Source organism: Meles meles, chromosome 16 (assembly GCF_922984935.1).
Source record: "Meles meles chromosome 16, mMelMel3.1 paternal haplotype, whole genome shotgun sequence".
NCBI lineage: Eukaryota > Metazoa > Chordata > Mammalia > Carnivora > Mustelidae > Meles > Meles meles.
The window spans coordinates 49,318,746-49,345,514 of NC_060081.1; the positions used below are offsets into that span (position 1 = coordinate 49,318,746).

Below are 26,769 nucleotides of genomic sequence, written 5' to 3' on the forward strand. Positions count from 1 at the left end.
GCAGGCTGGGACAGGAGAAGGAGCTTAGTAAAAATGTTGTTTCAGCTAAGTTTCATCTCATCCTGATCCCATGAAGACTTCTGGAACATGCACTGCAACACAGAGGTTGTCAAGTCTTGAGGCAAGGCGGCTGAGATTTCATACCTCTACATTTTTTAGTCACTGGCCACGGCAGCCTCCAGATTGGTGGGAGATATGAACTACAAGGCACTTCTGGCCAAGAGGGCCCTTGTCAGCCAAGGGTAGTCCTCCAGAGAACGGGGGCAGCTGTGAGTTGCTAGCGGTCAGCACCCATAGCAACTCAAGGACTGGTTGCGCCTCCTCAAGTAAAGAGGACATAAACTATCAGGATCTGCTAACCTCACTCCCGTGACTGGAGCTGTTCTGCTCTTTTGATGGGCAAGGTGTCATTTTCCTGTAGTGCATTTTCTAGTCCTTCTTTAGGACTAAGCATAGATATCCTACCTTCTCTCTGCTAGACTCTGCTCTCTCCACCTGGTAGTCCCTTGAAAAGGTTGTAAGTAGACCCCATGCTGGCTATAGGCTAACCTGAAAATGGTCTGATTAGACCCTGTGTCACTACACTCGACATGTATGATTGGGGATCAGTATCAGCTCTCCCCAAGGGTCCTTCATCAGGTTCTACTCTCCATTTTCTCAGCCTCTCTAAGTCTCTCTAGCCGTGCTTGGTGATCTTCAAGAAGAAATGCAGCAGCCATTGTCTTATGCCTCAGCTAAAACTGGCACAAGAATCCTACTGCAATTTCCTGAGAGGTTAATTTAGAATATTTTCCATACAAAGTACTATTTTTGAAGGATGGAGCACCTGGAGATTACATGACTATCTGGTACCCCCCCAAATTGCTAGATAAAACTTCAGGAAAATCAGTGTAATGATTGTGCTAGACCAGGTACCACTTTCTGCTCTGTGAGACACCAAAATGTTTCAGTTTATTAGAAAAAACTTAAGATTTGGAAAATGTAATGTATCAATGTGACAATTTGGGAAAAAAAGGAAAAAAAACCCTGGCAAATCTTGGATTGAAGCAACAACAGAGCAAGGGTGATAGTTGGTAACATAGTCTAAGAACTATTGATGTGTCTGATTATACTAGTTGACAGCAGACATTTATTCTAGTAATAGCTTTGGATTAAGACTTCCCAACCACACTCCCCCAATATCCATAAAAAGTACTTCTTTCACACCATTTTATTGGGCCTTTTTCAAAACAAATAGAAACACAAATTGATTATGCTTGTAATTAACAAAAATGAGAAACAAATGTCCCTTAACTAGGGAATGGATAAATGGTTCATGGTATGGCCATACAATGAAATACTACTTAGCAATAAAAAGGGATGAACTACTGACCAAAGCAACAACAGGGATAAATCTCAAATGCATTATTCTACATGAAAGGAGACAGATCCAAAAGGCTACATAGTGTATGATGCCATTTATGTGAAATTTTGGAAAAGACAAAATTATAGGAAAAGAAATCAAATCAGTGGTTACCAGTACTGATGGAAAAATCTCCAAAAGGTTATATGAGAATTCGAAAGGCGAAAAAAATTGTTCAATACCCGGATTGTGGTGATGGTTAAAAGACTACCTACATTTGTTTAAACTTAAAGAACTGTAGACTTACAGACGTAAATTTTACTGTATGCAAATTGTACTTAAATTAAAAAAAATGCATGCTTAGTAAATAAACCTTCGTTACATAATAACCAAAATAATATTAAGATTAAAAACATAAGTAATATACTTATTGATCATTTTTTTTCCACTTTCCTGAACTTTATTAAAGAAAAAGCAATGATGGTAAATCTTGAGAACATAGTCAAATTTCTAGGATTCTTCCCTTGAAAATGTGACATTTGATTTCCAAACACATGCCAGGGCATACATGGTTCCCAATTGTACTAAGTAGGTGAGAAGCTGAAATCCTAAAACATTCATCTTCCAACTTTCCCCAGTCTGTGGTCTGTCTTTGGATCAGCAATAATTGCCTGAACAGCTACTATGGCTTCATTAATTTTTGTCTGTAGCTCTCTGAGCTCTTCTATATGCAGCAATCGCAGAATTTGAGCAGCTTCATTAAGAACTGCATCTCCTGTGTCAAAACCAAGAATATGTTTGTCTAAAGCAACAGGCAAGCCCTCTTTCGTTTGATTTGCTTTAGCAACTGCATCCTGTGTCAGGCGCTCTTGGACCAAAATGCGAATCGCCTTAAGCATTACCAGGTAATCATCATGACGCTGAATCTGAAGAAGGTTAACCAAAGCCGTTACACCAGCCTTAAAATCAGGATCATTTACATCCAAATTGATCAATGGCTCTGCATTTTTAGCTGCATTGTCAGCATTTTTTGTGTTGTCAGGTACCAAGTCCTTGTATTTTTCAGCATTATCTCCATATTCAAGTCTAACAGTTAAACCAAGAAGCCAGTCAATTGCTTCTTGTTGATCTTGAATCTTGAAAGGACAGTTAACATCTTTGAGATACTTTTCAAAGAACTTGGGCCTGTCACTGCTGAGGATGTTTCTTAAATTACCTCTGTCTTCAATCTTGTAGTGTCTGATTTTCTGGTCTTCAAGCCAAACAATAAAGTTTCTAAATTCTGTTTCATCTTTGCAGTTGAAGCCAGCCGGGTTGTGGTAGTCAAGGGCCGTCAGCTTGCGTCGGAACATGGTCCCCGCGTCTCGCTCTGGTCTCCCGGGCTTCGGCCGGGAGAGGACAGGCCTTATTGATCATTTTTAAAATTCCTGCCCCTTTTTAATTTGTAATCATCAGAATCCTAAAGTCTAAGAGAAATTTCAAAATATTTTCTCCTCAAGAAATTGATTTTAATCTATGATAAATTCCTCTTTATGAATAATTAATGCCAGTTCATACAGATCAGATTGTTAATTTATTGAAAAGCCATTTAAAGCAGCTCTCAAAAAAAAAAATCAATCCAACTAACTACCTGTTTTAATAGGTCTCAATGATTCTTTTATAAGGAAGTTGCTCAAACGTTGCGTCTTGAACCTGTTCTAATGACCCAGCAGCAGGTGGAAACGAAACTAAGCCCATCTTTTTCTGATTTCTTTCTTATGGAAAGTCTTTATTGAGTCTACATTGCTGGGATTGACAAAGGACCTGGCACGTGACAGGAAAAGGTTGAACTCAAGGCCACTTCTTCAATGAGTAAACGAAATTCATATTTCACATTTTTTCCTACCACATAGCTCACCAGTTCCAAAGCAAATGCAAATGCATGGCAGGGAAAGGTATAGAACCAAATCAAGGGTAGCCAAATCAGTAGTAAAGATTTTATGGTAATAAGACAGCTTGTTTTCCAGGGAAACTCCACCAATGCTTTTCCTGGAGCCCAAGAATCTATGAAGAGAATTATAGTCATTCTTTGTTTTGTGGCAGAGTTCCGTCAATAGCAAAGAGGTGCCATTTTCAATGGGACAATGAAAAATGAAGATTAAAATGCTTAAATAATGCAAGAATTAAGAATGTGCCACTTCCCTAAGGCTTAACACATACTCTATATAAAAAGCATGCTTTATGTAATATTGGGAAATTTCTGTATAATAAGTTAATATATTCAATAATACAATATTTACCAATATAATGTCTGTATATTTCTGAGAAATATAGAGATTGAGTATAATTTGAGTAAATCCAACTAATTCAAAACACTATAGTTAACAGCTAGAAGTATGCACCTGGGTTCAGAGAATTGTATACATAAAATCTTACTTTTTTTTCCCCTAAAAAGAAATAAGCCTGGTGGACATTCTAAATGACCCTCCTGCTTGATTACCCTTTGTGGGTGGCATCAACCTGTGTGCATTTGTGTGTGTGGGGAGGGGGGAGATTCATCCAATATTTCTAGCTACATGGGGGCCATAACTTTGTCTTTTGCCTCTGTCTCCCAGGCCCCTGACACAGATATACAACATCAAACAACAGATCAACAAGTCTGGAATGAATCCATGAAAATACATGAAGGTTGAGATAAAAACCAACCTTAAGTATTGATAGTGAGAGCTAACATTTATTGAGTGTTTACCACACATGGTCACTGCCCTGGGTACCCCATGCATGTGGTCTTATTGAATCCTCGTATCAACTTGTGAAGTAGGGACCATTATCACCTCCATTGTACTGGAAGGAGGTTGTAAAGTTAAGTAATGTGGGATGCACAGGTAATACATGATGGAGTTTAAGTTCAAACCTAAGCAATCTGTATTTGAAGTCAGTTGTCTAACTACTTTGTAGTATCATCTCACTAATTACGTTAGACTACAATACTCACAGGCGAGATAGATATACACAAATGCCATATTTGCTCAGTTCTTATGAAAAGACTACCATATGAGTATATGGTTAGTACTATCCTTTCTAATTTTCTTCCTAATTTCCCCTAATTTTCTTTCTAATTTGTTCAAAATGAAACAAACTATCATGTAAAAAATCACTCGAGTATGTGGTTATTTCTAGACTTAGTTGAAACTATTCTCAGCAAATTATATTTATTTTATCTGCAGGTTTTAAATGACATGTTAGCCTTTCTGACCCGCGTTTTGGGTTAAAGATAGCAATTATGTTTCACAGGTGAAGGTCACTTTGGGGAATGCTCCATCTAAAAAATAGGACTTTTAGAGACATCTGGAAAGAGAATGCATGGCTGTCTTTAAATTTTAGGCTCAAGATACAAAATCTGGTTTCAGTTGCAATTCTATTTATCCACACCTTTCTGGAAAGCATTTATTCAGTAAGGCATGCTTCATAATGTCCTCAGAGCAAACACAATCCTTCTGTTGGCAATATTCGACATTTAAAAGCATAATATTTATTATAATCAAATTGAGAGAAAAATTGACCTGTTTAAATAAATGTTCTATTTATTAATGCATGGATTAGATTAATTTCCACATTAATCTTCTTTTTGCTAGAAAAACTCAGACAGAAGCAGGAAAGAGAGTCACTATGGACATCGTCTGAAAGAGTCCATTACATTACTCCACAGAAAAGGATGGAGGGGAAAAAAAACAACTGTTAGGTTCATTGCATGGATGGTCCCAGTTAATGGCCTCCTTGTAACTCTGTCTTCTGCCCTGTGATACACTGCCATCTCTCTTATCCAGAGACAGTGTCTATTCCTCCTCCACTTAAATCTGGCTGACCTGTGACTTGCTTTAGCCAGCAGAATGCTAGCCAAAGTGACACTGTTCTAGTTCCAATTTAGGCTTCAACATAACTACATGCCTTCCATGCTTTCTCTCTCTCTCTCTCTCATTCTCTCTCTCTCTCTCTCTCTGCCTCTGCCTCTCCTTCTTCCTCTCTGTGTATCCCTCAGTACCTTTTCTCTGCTCTCTGAATAGGCCAGTCAGTCTAGGATGAGAAATGATTAGGGTTGGGGAAAGCTGAAGCACCCCAGCCAAGAGCCAACCAGCCCTTCAAACCAGAGCAGCTTAACAGATTAATGGCTGACCACATATACAAGGGAGCCAACCGAGGCCAGAACAACCCAGAAGAGCCCACCTTAAATTACTGATCCACAGAACAGACACTCAATAAATGGCCGCCATTTAAGTTGCTGTGTTTCAGGATGGTTTGTTATACAGCAAAAGCTAACTGATACAGTCTCCGTTATGAGAAATATAGTAATAATTCAAGCAATATTTTGAAATTTGCAGCAGGCTTTTAAATGTCAACTATTTATGAAATATTCATATCCCACAGAAGAAATTAAACTGCCATTTAACATGAAGTATAAAAATATCTTAGTTTATTTCCCTTGATATATTTTTTATATATTCCTAATTCTCAATAAATGTATTGGATTGAACTGGATATCTTGCTGTCTTTAATAACTCAGTGTTTTATAAGAATATTACTAGAAAAAACTTCAGGCTCTGTCTGGATTAAAGAACAATAAGCATATGACATATAAAATTCTTAACATTTTTTATCAACATTTAATATAATAATTGCTAAGTCAAAGGATAACCAACATGTTCTTAAAATTTTTGAATAAGGGTTAGGGCAATGGCATTCACTATTATTGGATTTATTTTGTTTTGTTTTTGAGCAGAGATTCGCAAAACATTTTATATTTCCATCCAGTCTATGTGTAAATGTATACATACTTACATATATGTATACCAGGAAATCATCTCAAAACAATATTTATCCTTAAGTATATCTAGTATTTTCTAGTATATTCTGATATATTCTATTCTGCTTATTTTTCTTTAATGCTGGTCTCCAGCCAAAAAACTGATTTCACAACCTACTCACAGGTCAAAACCTCTAGTTTGAAAAACACTGGTTTATGAGTTAGTTTTCATCTGCTATGAATCACAATCGTTGGAAAACCTTTCCATGATAAAATACTTGCCTAAGGGTTGAGCTGTTCTTCGCTCACAGTTAAGACTTTTTCTTCATTCTTGGTGGTCACAGGTAGCTTTTCCAATATAGCAATGACAACGATTAACAACTACCTAGTGCGTTTGAGATTACAAAGCATTTTTCATATTTATTACCTCAAACCTCCATTGGGTTAATTGGCAAAGGAAACACAATGTTTTACAATTAAGTTCAATTCGAGGTAGATCTGTAATTTTATTATTCAAGATAAAGTGAACCTTCAGCAAGTAAGACACATCACACCATTTTCCCATGTCCTGATAATGTGGTTAGTTTTGAATGTGTGATACGCAGGTATCTTCTGGAAAAGGTACACATTATTTGAATCAAAAAGCTTCTCATGGTTATATAAAATAAGGTAACTGTGTTATATTGCAGTTTTCAATAAACCTACATATGAGTGGAGTTTTTGTTTTTGTTTTTTTTTTCTTGATAAGTTAGAATGCCTTGGAAAAGAGGGGTCTGATCTGTAGTCAACTCCTAACAAGTTCTAGCAAGTCACTCATGTTACCGGTATTTTCTTGATTACTTTATTTTGAGCAAGAGAACAATATTTGGGGAAGATACCTCAGCCTGAAATTACCTCAATTAATCTAAGTTTGGACACCTTTAAAAGTTCTTTACTTAAACAGAACTAGTATAACAGAGAGTAAAAAATAATAATAGTAATAACATAGATTTAAGAATTATTCCCAGGTGGGCATGACCTCACAATTGCAAATGATTTATATAAATTAAAAGGGCCTTTTCAGGGTCACTTCAAAAATCAGTACAGGAAGTGGTTTCATAGATCACCCCTCCCTTACATATACAGGATTAATGGCAAAAAAAATCCTACCCTATTTTATGCAAATGATACTTATGGCTTGGGCTAAAATTTCCCATGATTGTATCATATAGGGTTTCTAAGATTGCAACATCTCAAACAATATAAGTAGAAGTGGATAACATTTGTTCTGGAAAACTCTATTAGATGACTCCCAAAAGATGCTCCAGTGACAACAAAGGCAATGTGCCCAAAAGTCATTTGAAGATTTGGGGGTAAAACTTCTATAAAATGAGTAAGAAAAAAGCACTCTTCATTAAAAACAAAAATAAAAACAAAACAACAACAACAAAAAAAAACTATTCCTTCGTATAACATCTGATCCAAATTATATATATAACAGAAACTGTTATCCATCAGTTCAATATTCATCTCCTCTTCTTTGTAAATATAATCCCAATTTTATTTAGATCAGCAATGCAGTCAGCCCAGGTAATGAATCATGATTTCTTTTTTTTTTAAGATTTTATTTATTTATTTGTCAGAGAGAGAGATAGAGAGCAGAAACAGGGGGAGCAGCAGGAAGAGGGAGAAGCAGGCTACCCGTTGAGCGAGGAGCCAGATACAGGACTGGATCGCAGGACCCTGGGATCATGACCTAAGTTGAAGGCAGACACTTAACTGACTGAGCCACCCAGGCATCCATAATTTCTTAAAATTGTTGATGCTCAACCATGATGGCAAATGATAGTCACCTGGGAATAATTATGGCAGTCTAGTATTGGTAGAAGGGCAACCCAGTGGATCCAAGGAAAGTCCAGAAACAGACTCACACATATAAAGTCACTAAACAGGTCTGCCAATAAATCTGGACATACGGTCACCTAATAGAACAAGGCAAAACAAAACTAAAATGTCACCATAGATAACTGTTTTATCTCAAGCCTATCGAACTGATACTAATTTTAGCCATGAGAGGAAGACATGGTATAGATAAAGGCTGTACCCTCCATGCACTTCTCCTTCAAATAGTATGTGGACCTGCCAATGAATTTCTACACTCAGTGCTCTACACCACAGAAGTAAATGAAGGATAGTGGGAGGGTAAATCAAGTAAGGATTCTACCTGCCTTGGTGCGCTAATGAGGTATTATTAAAAACAACCTTAAGAAGAATATAGTCCACAGCTGTATTGCTTATGCATGAAACAGCTATTGAATAAAACTGAAACCTTCTTCAAATCAAAGTTCACATTTATCCTAATGTTACATACTATCACTCAATCAGAATGAGCCATTGCCCATTTAAAAGATCTGCTTTTCATCTTTTCTTCTTCTGCCCCAATGCTGTGCAGACATTATAGAAAGGAGGAGCCATATAAGATTTTCTTGGTGTTAGTGACCCTGCAAAGCTCCAACACAGGATTCACTAAAATGTAGACATGGTTTTGTCAAGTGAATCCAGCAGTCTCACACCATCTGAGAGACCTGGGCAAGTGTCCATTACAGACAGGAAGAGCTACACTCCCACTGGGCACCAAGACCAGTAGCTGTGTGATGCCCTGAGATGTCCCTTGGGAGACAAGCTTGGCCAAAGACAGTACATCCATGCCTAGCTGTATCTGGAACCCCCAAGTTCCCCTCAGAGTTTCTTTCCTTTCCACTCTATGATGAATGTACCACCGTATCCTCACTCTCTCTTCACCCGTATTTCCTAACTACCTCTTTTCCAGTCCGGAATATCTGAAGTTGCAAACTCAGTCTTCAAGTAACATCATGAAGGCCTTTCAGAACTTCCTGCCTTTTCCAAGCATTTGCTAAGGGCATGTTGTCAGTGTTGACCTACAAGTGAAAATATTAATACCTACATTCCTAAGGCTAGTGCAATAGAAGTTTTTCATTTATGGGCATTCTCAATTCCAGTCATCTTTACTGCAACAAACAAATCACATCATCTCAAACTTCACCATAAAATCTGTCCCAACTCTGAATGTATTATGGGCAAGAAATTCTGGGTTTGAGTCTTATTTAAAAGTGTGTAATCTGTGTTGTTGGAAAATTCTCTTTCCTGTGTTCTTAGCTGTAACAATGACTCCCAGAAGGGCACATGCCCTTCTAACAACTGGCAGGCAAGTAAGATACAATCGACTTTGAACAGTATACACAGCTTTTTATTATCTCACCTTCACCCAACCAGACCTCCCAGCTGCAGCCATTCCTTGCCTTGGATTTCCAATAATGCAGAGTAACTAGTAGACCTGGGAGCTTGACAAGACTTTGTGCTTTTTTTTTTTTTTTAAGATTTTATTTGTTTATTTGACAGAGAGAGATCACAAGTAGCAGAGAGGCAGGCAGAGAGAGAGAGGGAAGCAGGCTCCCCACTGAGCAGAGAGCCTGATGCGGGACTTGATCCCAGGACCCTGAGATCATGACCTGAGCCGAAGGCAGCGGCTCAACCCACTGAGCCACCCAGGTGCCCCGACTCTGTGCTTTTGACTGCTTGTTTCCCTGCCTTGACTGCCTCCCCAAGCTCTTATCCACCAGGCAAACTCCCCTCTATGCAGTGAGCTTCAACGCCAAGGTGAACTTCCTTATTTTCCCAGATTAGCCCTTCACCAGCCCTACATCTTGTATCTACCACATTGCTTCTGTTTGTGTCTCTTCTATAAATTCTGTGAATAAAAGGAACTATGTCTTTCCAGCTCTGAATCCCAGCAAATAACAAAATCCATGACATATTGTTCGGGCTCAATAAATATCTGTGGGCTGACAGACTCCAAGCAAGATGAAATGCATCAGTGCCCTTGCCCCCTCCCCACCCCTGCCTCACCCCGATCCAGCAGCCAGCAAGGACCGTGGTGTACTGTTGAGGTCAATACATATCCGTTGACTGACAGAGAGAAATAAAAGGATGAGATGCGTCAGTTGGCTAAAGGTTTAAAATGTAAATATGTTACTGGTAGTTCTTCCCACTTTGATTAGCCCGTAGATTAACGGATTTAAAAAAGAAAAAAGGTTAAAAAGGCCACTCAAAGATGACAGAAGATATGATAATGAGTATCTAATTACCAACTACATCACAGATGCAAATTTATTTGAAGCACAAGGTCACAAAGCCAACAGATCACAAATAATAGAGAAAAATAAATGAGATTGTAACATGGAAGATGAGGTACTTATTGTGGCAATTTGTGCCACATGATCAGCACAGGATTTTCTCTTTAATCAACTAATGAAAAATTGCAAAGAATTAAATGGGCAACACTAATGGAGTAAAGACCACCTCTGACACCCACCTTGAAAGCACCCTTCTAAGGTTGCATTGCTCATCTCCAGTGGCAGATTTTCACAGACATAGGGTGATGCCCATCAGATATGGAATGATAGGCTTAAGTTTAAATCCCAGTTTTCAACAACTCCCTGTCTGATTTTCCAGCCATGTTGGAGAAAATGCACACGTTCTCGCATTCTCAGTTAATTCTACACTCAATGTACTACGCCAAAGATTGAAGTGACTTGGCTTCCCTGTTAACACTTTGCACCTAAAAAAATGACAGTAAATCTCTGGCAGATTTGAGCCTCAATTCCTCGGGCTTCTAATCCACTGTCCTTATGGTCATAAATTTCAAATGGGTAACAATGGAAGCATGAATAATTAGGGGAAGGCACAGCTAATATGCTCAAATAGTGACATCAGAGAGATGGCACAGACAGCAACCTGCCAGTTATCAAAGGAAACGAATTGTGGCTCAACGCCTTCTGGTTACGGGACTCATTGGAGCCACCTACACAGACTGTCTTTGCCACTTCATATTGACAAACATAAAGACATGGCTTCAATGGAGACACAGATTTCGGAGTGGATGTGACCCAAAATCACAGAGAAGCGCACAGCAAAGGAAAGATGGCTCTCCATTTTGTGATACCTTCTGTCAATCAAAAGAGGTGAAAAGATGCCATATCATTTCAATAGCCTTCATAATTAATTTTGGCATCTTACCAACATTCATCATTTATGATTCTGGTTCCCATTCTCATGCAGCTTCAGGCAAAATTTTCTTTCCAATTGCTTCCACTGATGGACAGGTCCTTAACCCAGACAAGAATGGAAGAAGGATGACAAGCCATGCATTACATATAAAGTGTTTTATTAACTTACCTCCAAAGTCTTGAAAAAATTCTTATCAATCATTTCTAATTTCTCATGAGACCCCAAAATGAGGAACATTAATTCAGTTTTTCACAAATATAAGTGCCTTTGTTAGTATGCCAAAGACTACAAACAGCTCTTTGGAAATTTGCTATTTCTAATAATCACTTCTTATTTGAATCAAATCCTCAGATTTTTTTCAATATTACATTTCCTCAACTAAAAGACTGTAACTGAAGATTTATGCCACCAGAAGACTTCATGTTGATTTTGACAAATACCCATGAAATAATATTTCTCAAAAGAGGAATTTCAAAATTCCTTCTGAATTCTGAAAATTTCCTTAAATTCTCTTTGCTTCTTTTCCCCCTAAGCTCCTTGTCCCTAAAGGCTGTAGTTAAAACAAAAAGTCTGTGTCCTTATGGGGTGCCTGGATGGCTCAGTCAGTTAAGCATCTGCCTTCAGCTCAGGTCACAATCTCACAGTCCTGGGATCAAGCCCTGGGTTGGGCTCTCTGCTCAATGGGCAGTCTGATTCTCCCGCACATTCTCCTTCAGTGTTCTCTCTCTCTCTCTGAAATAAATAAATAAAATCTTAAAAAAAAAAAAAAAAAAGTACCCTTTAAGATGTAAATCACTATTTAGCCATTCTTTTAGAAAAAGGATAGTCCTATATGGCCGAAAATTAATCACCAGTTGTTTTCTTCTACAAGGGATGATAGTAAAGCTGCTTCTTGAACACGATCCTTTTATCCCTAATGCTCTAATCAAATACCCCTAGCCACTTTCACCTCACGTCTGTCAGAAGATTAACTGGAGGGCCTGAAGCTTGACACAGATTTCTCGGGTGTTTGATCTTCACAAATAGACTTGTTGCTGTTGCTGGACACTGCTTTAATAGCTGCTCACAAACATAATCCATGACTTTGACCTCAACGTTAACCTTGCTTTTCCCTCAGGAAGTGATTTCTTTGTTTATCTGATCCATATAAACTCTGAGAGGATGCAAAAGATTCTGTTCTTGCCTGCCGAGATCTGCCACCTCCATCCCTTCTGTAGGTCCCATGCACCCACCCCTAGCTTGTACATGCCTTATTCCCAACAGCTTATACCTGCAGCCTTCTGTGGAAATTCTTCTTGGTCTCCTGGAGCTGCATATGAATATGGAGAGCTGAAATGCCTGGGAAGTTACACCCCACCAGGACAGCCCCTAGGCAATGAGAGACAGGTGCAGGATTATGAAAGGAAAGCTCCCCTGACTCAAGGAAGAATATATTGTGAGGTAGGGTTGCGCTCTATGGCACCCCAAGGGATCATGCTTATGTTGGGTCTCCCCTGAAACGGAGTCTTTATTTGGTTTCTTCTTCACCCCTAGCCTGATTCGACCATTCCTTTGCCATTCTCTTCTGGGACCCTTCTCTAAAACTCATCTGAACACAACCCACTTCTCAGGATCTGCTTCTGGGGAACCCAGATTAAGAAAGAGGGAGAGCTGTTTGGTCACCAGGAGGAGAGGGAGAACAATAAGAAGAAAGCTAATTGTTTACAGACTATTGACCCCTTCCAGATGCTGCACGAGGCACTTCGCATGTATTATCTCATGGGATCTTACCCAAGGCAGTTGACACATCTATCATATCATCTGGACACTTTAAAAGAGTCTCAAAAGCTAAGATGGAGAAACACCAGAAGTCTACACAAATGATCCCCTGTCCTGCAGTCATCACTTCTGATCTAAGAAGGCCATTTTCCCATTCTGCGCTCTTGCTTCCAAGAGTAATAATAATGAATATTTATTGAGCAGTTATTACAATGTGCCAGTCTACTCTGTGTGTATGTGTATGTGTGTGTGTTATATTCAATTGCCTATGACCATACATCCTATAAGTAGTGAAGGTGTAATAGGAATCCCAGTCTGGCCAATTCCTGAATCCATGCTTTCATTTACTATGCCATGTGACTATAAACCAATGAAAAAGGAACATTCACTACACACCTATTTTAATGTGGTTTTCTAAGGCTCCTTATGCAAAGACACCACCAATTCTATGCGGTCAGGCTTCCCAGGAGAAATGTTATGTTGAAAGGATGCGTTAATGAATATATCACGTTAAGCCTTCAAAAAAATTAAGAGAGATGGTTTCCTAGAGAAACCGGAAACAACCTGAAAGTCAACTTAGATGATGTACATGGTCAAGGACCAATAAATGAGAAACTCTAGTATCCTCGGTCCATGAACCCTTTATGAAACACGATACTTACCTGTGCCTCAGTTGACTCACCTACTAAATGGTTATGGTTCTTTAGTACAATGGGGCAGGGATCCTGAGAATTGAGTATGATGTTGTAGGATGCTAAAGGTGGAGGAAGGGTACCCTTCTTGGAAAAAAACAGGACATGATCTTCAGGAAATGTACAACTTACACACATTATCAGCCAACTAAGTTAGAGAACTTGGTTTTGATACACGGATTATGCTGCCAAACAGTACTCTTCCCTGGAAAAACCACAACATGATGCCCAAGAAATAGAGATTTAAAATCAGTCCAGTATAGAAGGATTTCAAGAACATGAGAATAGCTCTGAAGTGTGGGGAATTTTGGTCCAGCTTAAATATTCAGAGCAAGTGGGCCACTATCTCAGAAAGAAATCCCCCCCCAAACCACCAGCTGTTGGCAAACTATAGGGTAAATATATAAAAGATATTCTCAGCAGAAAACACACACACACACGCGCGCGCGCGCGCACACGCAGGCACGCACACAGTACTCATAAGAAATTGGTGTCAGAGCTCTATGGACTGAATTAAACAAGTAAGTATTGTTTTTCTTTTGTTCCCACACTGAATGGGATAGCGGCAATTATTCATCACCCTGTATCTTTGCCTTTCTGCCATGTGACTTGGCAGCAATTCCCAGAACGTGGATGAAGCTATGTTAGCCTTGTGACTTGCTTTGACTTACAGAAGGTGGTAGAAGCTATGATGTGCTGATTCTAAAATGTAGGCCTCCAGAATTCTCATGTTTCCACTCTTCCTCTTGAAACCAAACCACTATTATTTGCATGAGCTTGGGAAGCTTGCCAGAAGACAAGAACCTCATGGTCCAATTGTCCCCAATATCCTAGTTTAAAGTCTACAGATCACCAGAGAAGCCTTGCTCAACTGACCCAGCACCTAATCACCTAATCTGAGTGGGTCCAGATGAAACCAGAAGAACTACCTAGCTGAGCTCAGCCCAGATGGCTGACTCACAGAATCACGACCCACATACATGGTTATAGTTTTAAGCCATGACTTGCGATGGTTTCTTACACATAAATAGTTATTGATACACATCCTTTCTTTTGTTTTTAGATTTTAATATTGTTCATGATTTATAACGTAATTACATAATGTTCTTGAGAAATATATTTTATATTATCCATGTTACTCAGGTATAAAATAAAGTGTTCAATGAACATATTTGAGAGACAATGCATGAAAGATAAACATCACAGGCTCTCGAGTGGGCTATGCAGGATTTGAATCTGAGACCTCCTGCTGACTTTGTGTAAGTTACCTCAATTTTTCTCATCTGAAAAAATGGGAAAAATAATACATAGAATCTCACTTGGTAAGAATTAAATGAATATGCTAAAGGTTCTTAGAACAGTGTCTGCCATACAGTAAATCCATGATAGTTAACAATGGGAAAAATCTCCCCATCATAACAAACATATATACTCCTATATACGTTCTTTTTTATTTTTAGAGCTACCTATAATGGGGGGCGGTGGGGAAGGCATAAATTTATCCCCCTCTGAGGAATGAAAAGACCTGGGCTCAGACAAGTTAAGTGACATAACCCTGGTTGCTGTTTCTGAGTCTAAAATTCTCTCATTGAAGGTCATTAAAAAACCATGCTCAACCAAAACTCACACACAAAGGTTTGGTTGAAGAAATTATGGTATGTCAACACCATGGACTATGGACTAGACCACTATGAAATAACACTTGACTTGAAGGAATTTCCCCGGAATTTTGTTGGGAGGATAAAAGCAATATGCAGGAAATGTGTATGATACACCATTTTTGTAGCACGAAGACAAAGAAACCTGCACTTATCTACGGATGTGTGTGTATACACACATATATCTGTATGTATATATAATAATCGTGCCTTATTATTGAACTTAAAGAAAATTATGTAGGACCACACAATAGGGTGGCAATACGTGGGGAAGCAAAACGGGTAGAAGAAACAGAAAAAGCATCCCCAAAAACATCTGCTCAAAAAAAAACTGTAAGCATCCATATGATCCTATTTATAGAAATGATTATATAGATTTATACATGCAAAAATTTTTAAGAAAAAAGTGCTTAAAATTGAATTCTTCCCTTTTTCATTTTAACTGATATAATGTGGTATAAAAGATAAAAACATTGTTACTGGTTCTACAGGCCAAAAAAATTAGGACCTCTGCTAAGTCACATAATTTTAACACCTTTGCAGTAGAACAAATTTACCTCTTTGCAATAAATACAGGCGAGTTAAAGCCCCTTTGTATTTTTCTCAATACTTAAATTGCATCATCTCCTCCCCAGCTTGGCCCAGGATCAACTTTTTGCTTTAGACTTAACCTCTGTCTTCTCTGAGGAATCAGAAAGAACAAAAGTAATTTTGTTTCATTTTGAGGCATAAAATGCATGTTCACCTGTTTACTGAATTATGATGTGGACACAGTAAAGAGCTCTAACCTCAAGTGCACAAATGAGTGAATGTTTACATCCATGGAGGCCCCCTTAGGACCAAACTCTAGAACACTTCCATAGGATCCCCAAATTCTCAGGCGCCACTTTCAACATTACCTACCACAGAAAAGTGGCTTACTACTCTGACCTCTATCACCATTGATTAGTTTTGCCTTTTCTTGAATTTCATACAAAAGGAATCACGTTTATCTTTTGTGTGTGGCTTCTTTCATTCAACATTACACTTATGAGATTTCATCCATATTGCAGCATGCATAAATAGGTCATTCTTGCAATGTGTTTATCCATCCTCTTGTTGGTAGACAACTGGGGTGTTTGCGGTTTGGGACAATTACAAATAAAAATATTCTGAATGTTCTTTTGTCTTCTAAAGAGCATATATGTTCATTTCTCTTAGACTCATACGGTAGCCATGTGTATTGCTTTAATTAATACTGATAAACAGTTTTCCAAAGTGGTGGCAATCAATTCACACTCCCACCAGCAACACGAGAGTTCTAGTTATGCACGTCTTGGCCAAAACTGGATATTGTCAGTCTTCTCGATTTTCATCATTCTGGTGGGCATGCACCACAGTATTAATCATTCTAAGTTTGTTACATTAATTTTACCATAAAAATTCTCTGATACAAAGCAGTATAAATCTGATCATAGTGGAAACCAGTTCTTTTAATTCTTCAAAAATTCGACAACTATAGCATTTGCCACATTTACTTTTGAGGTAAAGCATAAAAATAATGAGGAAATCAAAGTAATAACATACAAATACATTATTAACAATACACTGCTTTGGGGATATTAGATACCATTTGTTTTCAATTCTAAGAGAACAGTTAAAAACAATTATTATAAGCTTTTAGTATTTGACCTTATTACAGGTTTTGGAGAGGAAATTTTTCTCGGTTTTTGATTCCACATCCAAGTTACAAAGCATTCTTATGGCCAGTGCATATTCTTAATGAATAAAATAGAGTGGTTTTTAGGAATTAAAGTGATTGTAAATCAGATCTGAAGTTAAATTAAGAAACCACTACAAAGCATATGGCTTGTCTCCTTAAAGGTTCTATTTATATCCTTTGGATGACAACCATTAAGCAGTACATAGTTCCCTTAGCCCGAGTTATAGAGGTCTAAAAATATATTTCCTGGCTTCCACCAGGAACTGGCAGAGTCTCAAAAAAGGAGATCGTGGCTTGGCCAAAACACAGCCATTCTTTCAGACCAGTGTTGTCTGCACTTGGGAACAGCTAGGTCCCATTAGTACAAGAGGAAGAAATATTTACCCCTGTGTTTGAAAATTAACCTTTTCACGTTTTGCCTTTGTGCTCTAAGGAACAATTAGGGAATCCCTGGCCATGAGCCAAGCACAGGCTCTTATAGCAGATTAGCCTTATCCACAGTAAACATTTTACTTGCTTCTAGAGTCTTCCTTTGTGGAGGGAACTCTTGCATTACCACTATACTTCCACACATATTAAGTCATGACATTTTTCAGGTGTTTTGGTCTTGAATCACCACTTCATGACTTGATCTATCCATCTGGAAGTTCAGGAAAATCCTGTCACAAACTCAGAGATGGCATGTCCCGCAATGATATAAATCTGGATGGTAAGTCATTGGCCATTGACTCCCCCACATTCCTCCAAAGCTCACCCCCCGCCCCGATCTAACTTCAAGCTAACATGGTTTCCTGTCTTAGTCAACCCACTTTGCACCTCACCTGTAGCCTTATGGTCACTATTTACATACCACCATTGAATGGTTGAATCGGAGACATTTCCCCTAACAGATGTGTCATCATCTCTCTCCTGACAATCAGATTCCTTCTCCTGTTCTTTATCTCCCAAAGGCACACAATCTCATCCCAACCCCTGGGGCTGAAAATTCCCCTCTCTTTATAACCAATGAATCCTCCTTGTCCTTCATTCTAAGTATTTCCTGTCTCCTCCCAAATCACCATTTCTCTCCCGAATTTCAAAGTCCAGTTATTTCACTCTATGTCACTATGCCGTAGCGCACCTCTCTGCCTTAGTCTCCCAACCCTTTCAACTCACCCCACACCAACCCCTTCATCTTTCTACCCTTCCCCCTCTCAATTAGAGAATCAAGTTCATGTGTTTCTACTGGACCTTCAACTACTCCATAGTTAGTCTGACTATATAGACCTCCCAAATGCTCCTTGTGATTCAAATGCCAATCATTTCCTTCTTAGAGAAGCTGCCCAGGCCAGATGATCAAAATATCAAACACCTGCTCCCTTGCCAAGGTGAGTGAGCATTTGAAGTCATTCCCCTCATCACAGCTGATGGATCCAGGGATGGACATGTGGCCCTTGGAATCTGGCACTGAGGCTCAGTGATGCTAGCGTATCTCTGCTGTGGTGGGGTAGCCACACACTGGGCATAGAAAACAAGCCATTCTGCAGACAAACAAAATGTATGTACCAGGGAAGTCAAGAGAACTAGGGAAGAGACACAAAGTTCTCTACAGATCATGTGGGAGTCATCAGAGCTCCTGACTCCTAAGTTCTGGTTGCTGTTTTTCATGAGGTCCCAGTGAGTTTCTTGCCAAAGCCTTTATCCTCCAAAATTACACCTTCCAAAGCCAGTTGGACAGGGCTCTGTTCCTTGTAAATAAATCTGAATAAACTGCATTTGAGCACCATGCCTCTCTTCTTGTACAGAATCTCCTCCCCTCTTTAAACACTAAAGAACATCCTCCCTCTTTATCTAATTGTTGGCCACCTTTTTGGAGTTAACAGACTACACCTCTTCCAAGAGGCTCTTTTTGCACCAGTCTTTATTGGTTTCTGCCAAGGTGGGAGGCAGGGTGACAGAAAGAAAGAGGCTTGGGAGCCTCAGTACTTACTTTTTACATAACCTTCCCCTCTCCCAGCCTCCATTTCCTGATAGGGAAATCAAGTAAAATATTTCTTGTGATCCTACACTAGATAACATACATGAAAATGCCTAGCTCATTTCTTAGCCTCTGTTCAGTGCCCACTGAATATTTTATCACATTCCTATATATATGTATATATAGGAATTTATATATATATAAATATATATATTATATATGTGTGTGTATATATACATATATATGTATATATAGGAATGTGATAAAATATAAATATATATGTATATATATTTTATATTTTATATATTTATATATATAAATATATATTAAATATAATATATTTATATATTTTTATTTTCCATTTTATTTATTTTTTCAGCGTAACAGTATTCATTCTTTTTGCACAACACCCAGTGCTCCATGCAAAACGTGCCCTCCCCATTACCCACCACCTGTTCCCCCAACCTCCCACCCCTGACCCTTCAAAACCCTCAGGTTGTTTTTCAGAGTCCATAGTCTCTTATGGTTCGCCACCCCTCCCCAATGTCCATAGCCTAAAGAAATAAAATAGAAAATAAAAATATAGCCCGCTATATTTTTATTTTCTATTTTATTTCTTTAGGACTTTGTATTTCATTCATTTCTTGCATCCATTCATTACTGGCTGTTTGTTATTCCTACATAAATCTGCTCCACTGTCAAGCTGATACTAGCTGGCGACAACAATATAAACAGTTAACCAGAAATATACTGATGTGGGCCCAATTATCTTCAAATATGGGAGAGTCAAGTGATGTGTTCCTCCAGCTCAAGAGGCAAACAGAAACCAAATGAAGTTAACTGAACGCCTAGCCAGGACCACCAACCTGTTTACAACCTGACTTGACCCCAGGCTATGGAAGGATCCTTGGAGAGTGAAACTAAACTCCATTAAAATTACTTTTTCTAGAATGTGAAGACTCCATTTTTCAAATATAATACTTGTGTTTTTTTCATCAATTTACTCTGTATATTTTCTTACATTTGGAAAGACACCAAGTGAAGAAATAAAGATAGATTCTGTTGATAAGCTCACGAAAATGAAATTTCTAAACCAGGAGAATTTCAATTATATTAGGAAACACCCGAACCATGAAAATTTTAGCAGATGTAAGAGTACAAGATCCCAGAACCTGGGAAAATAACTTAAAACAGACAAGTAAAGAATCTGCATTTATAATCATTTCCCATAACCCCTAAATTGAGAACTATACTTCTGTTATTCTTCAACCCATTGATTTAAATGACCAATCAGAACTGGTTTTGCAAAGGTGGCAAAGGAGAGGAAAATACAAGGCAAAGTTTAAAGGCAGCTAGTCTCACACACATATTTATTTCTCTTTCTCTAAATTCTTCTTCTCTAAATTTTCTAAAAAAAATTTGGTGTGGGCACTAGAAATCTATCAGGGAGACAGGACATCTGATTTCCTTTCCTTAGATTTTTATGGTATTTGGCAGGCTATCTAATCTCTGTGTCCAATTTTGCTCATTCCTAAAACTGAAAGATTACTGGTGGAAAAGAAAATTGTACATTAGTATAATCACTTTGGCGGGTAATTTGGTAATGCTTATTAAAATTGAAAATGCATACACACTCTGGTCCAGCATTTCCCTTCTCTGTGTATTCTAAAGAAAACCTGCACAAGGAAGTATGTACATTCTAGCATTATTTACAATAAGGAAATCTTTGAACAAACCAAACATCAATCTGTCCACCTGAAAAGAATGACATGAAACGAAAGATGGGCCATCCATAGGACGAAATACTCTGCATCAGATGAAAAGTATGGGGCAGCCTGATGTCTAGTAATATGCAAAGGTCTCTAACATGTATCATTAAAGATAAAAAGAAAGTTACGTAAATTGTGGTGCTATTTATTGAACATACACTAAACAATATTGCATATTTTCTGCAGATAACATATACCTGTATGCCAATATAAGTTTGGAAGGTTGCATAACAAATAGAGAACACAGTTAACCTGGATGCTTGTTTGGGAGAACAAGACATGTCAACAGGGACACTGATTTCATTTGTATCATTTTCAATTTTTACATGAAGAAGGTATTCCCAGATTACATTTGCAATTACAATTAACTTTTTAAAAATCAGAGTCAGAATCTAGAAAATCTCTAAGTCCTCTCTCAGTTCTATGTCTATTGGGAAAGTATGGAGAATTTATTATTTGGAAATCTTAACTTATATCTAATATCTTAACTCATATCTAAAGGTAACTAATGTCCTTTAGTCTACTAATATCGCTTCATCTACTATTTCATAAAACCACATCTGTTTTAAAAGCAAATCGTTGGGAATTACCTTCATCTCAGAAGAAGGTAACATAAATGTGAAATGTCTTTGCAGATTTGTAGCCGAATCCTTAGAACTGTGGGTAGGATATGTGTTAAGTAAGCACCAACAATAACCCCGTTTTTAAGAGTATCAGTGGCCACAGCCCTGGAGCTCTTTTGAACTGTAAGAGCTCAAAGTGTACTGTTGGGGCCAATTCTATCACAGAGTTCTAAGGCAGAGAATAAGATGCTATTCTTTGTGCTTAATAAAAAAGGATCTTCTAGGGGCGCCTGGGTGGCTCAGTGGGTTAAGCCGCTGCCTTCGGCTCAGGTCATGATCTCAGGGTCCTGGGATCAAGTCCCGCATCGGGCTCTCTGCTCAGCAGGGGGCCTGCTTCCCTCTCTCTGCCTGCCTCTCTGTCTACTTGTGATCTCTTTCTGTCAAGTAAATAAATTAAAAAAAAAAATCTTTAAAAAAAAAAAAGGATCTTCTATAAGGCATCATATCTTTCTAAAATGTTAACTAATGCAACCCCAATCTCCTATTCAATATTCTATTCTCAAGACTTCTCTCAGAGTATACTCGGATGCCATTATCTTTCTCCCCAAGTACTAGAAAGAGGAAACACAGTTATAGAATATACAGAAGCACTATTTGGTAAAATTAAATACAGTTTACTAGAGGCAAAACTCAGCACTTCTGCAGACGGCATCAGCACCTTCTCCAGTTTACCTCCGGCTACCACTGGCCTATTGGCCAAAATTTCTAAGTTGGTCCCCTATTTCCTACATCTGATGGTGACTTTATGAAAGCATAGTATTAGTACTGCTATTTGAATACGATGGCTTAAAATGATTTCTGTATCTACCACAGAATAATTAATAACTATGAAAGCTCATGAAAGGGCTTCTTAATGACGTGGGGCCGCCCCCTTTATTTCAATTCCAACCAGATTTTAAGTTGAAGTCCATGACTTCCCTCATTTCCCTTCTGGAAGGAGTTACTTCCTTGTCCACCTCAGTCTCATCCTGAGAAACTGGCATTCCTTCTCTTCTAGGGCCGCCCATGGCCTTGGCAAACGGATCCAACTTAGCCTGCCTTCCTCAGGATTCTGCGTACTTAACCCTCCCCTCTTCTTCTTGTACCTCCAGTCCCTACCCCCTTTGCCCTGATTCCTTTGGCTCTCCATAGCAACCTACTCAAGTTTCCTTCTATCAACGATAACACTCTGAACCCAGGATCTTCCATTCCTCCCCAGGCCCTGATTTCTGCTGCCAGATGTCTTGGGTTCTGCTTCTCTTTTACTCAGCCAACTCCACCATCTCTAAGAGGGCTGTTTCTTTACACTTGCAGGCCCAGTGGCCTGGCTCAGTTCTCACTGGCTTAGGTTGATCTAGAACATGCAACACCATGAGACACGTACTCCCTGGAATGTTGCCCCATATCATTTTTCCTCTTTTTACCAGTTCACAAACTCCTGTTTCCTCCTTTTCCCGTCTTGTACAACTTCCCCCAGGAGTCTTGTACAGCTCCTGCACTGTTTCTCACCCCGCCCACATAAAGGGGGGTCTTTGCACCTCTTTTGTCTTCTCATCTAGGTGTGTGCCTCACTTTGCATGAAGAAGGCATAGAAAGGAGGTTTTTTTTTTTTTTTAAGATTTTATTTATTTACTTGACAGAAGGAGAGAGATCACAAGTAGGCAGAGCAGCAGGCGGGGGTCGGGAGAGGGGGAAAGCAGGCTCCCTGCGGAGCAGAGAGCCCGCCGCAAGGCTCGATCCCAGTACCCCGACATCATGATCCGAGCTAAAGGCAGAGGCCCAACCCACTGAGCCACTCAGGCGCCCCAGGAAGGTTGCTCTTAATGTTGATTAGGTGAGTTGTATAAACGCCAGGAATAGAATGAGAAGAACATTCCCTGGATTGGAGCTGTGCAACCAGGGGACTCTGAACTCACCTACACTGTTCACCCTTTCACAGTGTTTCAGTAGTCACTTCCAGGAACCAGCCTATCAGTATCATCATCCCGACAGGTCTGAGTTCCATATTCCCAAATGCCTGCTGGGTATTTTCACCTGGGTGACCTGCCAATTCCTGAGGTCAATACTGAACTCAGAGCTGTCTATCTTTCAACTGTCATCTTTAACTTATATATTCTAAATCTTTCCAGGATACATTACACAAGCTTTTTCAAGTTAACAGAATCAATTTTAAAAGTTAGTACTTCATTGGTTTTGTAAAGAAAAACCATTCTTTGCCTGGATTGTGACTGTTGAATCTGGGATCAAATTTTTGTAATTAGTTAGCTAATTAATTCTATGCTTGGTGCCGAGATTATGCTGTGTCTACATTGGAGTTAATGAAAAAGCTAGATTATCCAATTAAGTAGTAATAGAGAAACCAGTGAATAGAGATTCCGCTTTCAAATTCTGAATTAACAAATTGTTCTACACATTCAATTTCTGATTTCCATTTTTAAAAGCCAAAACAAATCTCTTATAAAATAAAAATATAATATGATTTTATTGTGATAAGTTATGGAGGTTATGTATGGTCACTGTAGAAAAATCATAAATGTGAGACAAGTACAAAGAAGTAAATTAAAATCATTCATAATCCGGGGCGCCTGGGTGGCTCAGTGGGTTAAAGCCTCTGCCTTCGGCTCGGGTCATGATCTCGGGGTTCTGGGATCGAGCCCCACGTCGGGCTCTCTGCTCCGCAGGGAGCCTGCTTCCTCCTCTCTCTCTGCCTGCCTCTCTGCCTAATTGTGATTTCTCTCTGTCAAATAAATAAAATTAAAAAAAAAATCATTCATAATCCTACCAGCCAGAGAAAACCACTGTTATTTTGGTGCTTATCCATATAGCTTCTAGGCATTTTCCTTTTTTCAAAAAATAAGATCTTTTTGTTCATCTTCCTTTGTAGTCCACATAGATCTCTTGACAGCAGAACATGAACATTTTTGTGTATGATTTCATTTGGCAACCTCATTCTCAATGCCTGCATGAGGTTCCATTATAAACATATATCATAATTATTTAACTGATTTCCTATTGTTAAACAGTTACAGTTTATTTTCCAATTTGCTATACTGTTGATCAGTATCACGATGAAGTTCTTTGTAATTTCTGCCCACTTTCATGATATTTTAGAATAATGCATTAAAAGTGAAATTGTTGGATTAAAGGACTTGAGAACTTTTATGCTTTTGATAAATATGCCTAAAGCTACCCAGAAAGACTCTACCAATTAAATTATCTTCAAAATAGCTTACAGTGGTGTTTACCCACAGCACTGCCAATCACTGGATCTCTTAGTTTGGGGAAAAAGGAAACTTTATGGGTGACAGTAATTGTTTTTTAAATTTGTATTTCTTTGGTTAGTAGTGAAGTTGATAATTTTCTTATACTTTTTTGTGCTCATAGTCCTTTTCTTTGTTTCTTTTTTTGTTTTTCTGTTTTAGTTAATGGTCCCTTCATATTCCTTGGCCATTCTTCTGTTTCTCTTACATTCTAGCAATGAAATAAGGATTTAAAGCTTCAAAATATCACCTAGTTTGCAAAAATTATTTTGCAATTAGTTTGCTTTGTATTGTTTTGCCTTTACATTTTGTCTTTTAATTTGTGAGTTACTTTTTGTGGAAGTTTTTTTAAATAATGTGGTCAAATTTATTTTTACTTTCCTTTTTTAGATTCTGCCTCTTTCAGAAAAATTTATTCTTACCCAACTGACTTAGTACCTTTATTAGTGTTCCCTTTAAAAAAAAAAAATAGTAGTTAGGGGTGTTTATGAACTTTCTGTTCTGTTTTACTGACGTGCCAGTTTCCATGTCAATAAAATGTTGTATTAGTTATTTTTTATTATTTTTTAAAATTTGGCAAAATTGCCTCTTAGTGTCTCTCAAGGAGTCTCTTTAAAAAAATTCATATTAACTTGAGTTATTTTCCAAAATAATTTTCTAACTTTGAATTCACATTAATTTAATTTGGAAATAATGTCTACCTATAAAGTATTAGTATTCTCTCTGGAAATATGGTATCTCTATTTTTTAAAACTATTTTTGATTCTTTTGAGATTTTTAGAAATGTATGGATTGTATACATTCCACGAGGTTTTCAAAAATGTGGGTATTTTATATTTTGGGTTGCTGTTTTGAATGTCATCCTTGCAAACTTTTAATTATTGAATTAATAAGGAAACTTCTTTCATAATTCATTTTGGAAATACTCTACTTACTGAATCCTTCATTAGGATTAATTTTTTTCGTTGATCCTATGTTTTTAGAGTCCACAACCATGTCACATGTAAATTATAAAATGGCTTCTTTTGCCTGATATTTATAGCACTTATTTAATTTTATCAAATTGTGTTTACTAATGCAAGTAACAATGAAAAAAAAATCTTGGCCCCTTCTCAGTTTAATGGGAATGCCCACAGAGGGTTATTATCGTATATGATAATGTTGGTGGTCAGTTTGAGATAGTATGCTACTATTCTTAATTTATAAAATCTTTTAAAAATCATTAGGAATAGATGTTCAATTTTATCTCACGTCTTTCTCTGTTTATCAATATGACCATGTAGTTTCCCTCCTTTATGTATTGAGATAGTGATTAAATGGATAAGTTCTCTAATATTACAATATTCTTACATGAATTAACAGGGAAAAATGCACGTAATACTTTCATTTTCTCAAAACTCCACATAAATTTCTACATAATTGAAACAAAGTTTACAAAATTACCTTATGTAATACTTCTCAAGAAAGTCACATATAATAGCATATATTCAGAAGTGAATTAGGCCAGGCAAAATGGTACTCCTTTGCTACCTTTTACGGAAAATGACTTTCCTTAATGACTAACTCAGAAATCGCTACTCATCACTCACATTCATTGCAATTTTGAAACCCTCCCAAATGTACAGTCTAACAAAAAGGAAAAAGGAATTCTAATCATAGTATCATAAACAAGAAGGGTTAAGTCAGTCAGCATTATGCTCTGAATGATACTTAAGATCATGGTAAACAGAAACACACACTCACTCACATTGTCTCTTGAGACAATAGTAATCAGCCAAGAGATCTATTTTTACTAAAATACTGTTTTCAATCTAGTCATCTTCTACTCCAAAACAATTTATCACTTGTTGCCGGATGCACAAAGCCGAAGCAAAAACATTTGAGGCCCCCCAAAACTCTGGATTTTTCAAACAAAAATAAGATTCACGTTCACTAGATCTTCCCATGACAATAAGTAAGCGTATGTCTTTGAACAGGAGTAGCATTCTGAAGAATCATATCCGGTTCCAGGAACGGTATTTAATAGGATGTGGAAATTTTACAGTTGACCTTTAAATTGGTACTGCGTTAAAAAGGAAGAAGTTCAAAGTGGGTAAAGTGCTACATTCCATTGCGACTGGAAATTTCAGGCAAGAATAAGCAAAGCAAACTCATGGCAAGGTTTCAAATACATGCACATGGC

General features: G+C 38.0%; 2 protein-coding genes across 4 annotated transcripts in view; both read right to left on the minus strand.

Moving 5' to 3' along the window:
• PLCB1 (phospholipase C beta 1) overlaps nt 1-26,769 on the minus strand; it is a 694,978-nt gene that overhangs the window by 571,247 nt on the left and 96,962 nt on the right. The window lies entirely within an intron of this gene.
• On the minus strand, nt 1,780-2,740 carry LOC123926781 (RNA transcription, translation and transport factor protein-like). Its single transcript, XM_045980931.1, has one exon. The coding sequence runs from the start codon at nt 2,692-2,694 to the stop codon at nt 1,960-1,962; it is 735 nt and encodes a 244-aa protein (XP_045836887.1). The 5' UTR covers nt 2,695-2,740; the 3' UTR covers nt 1,780-1,959.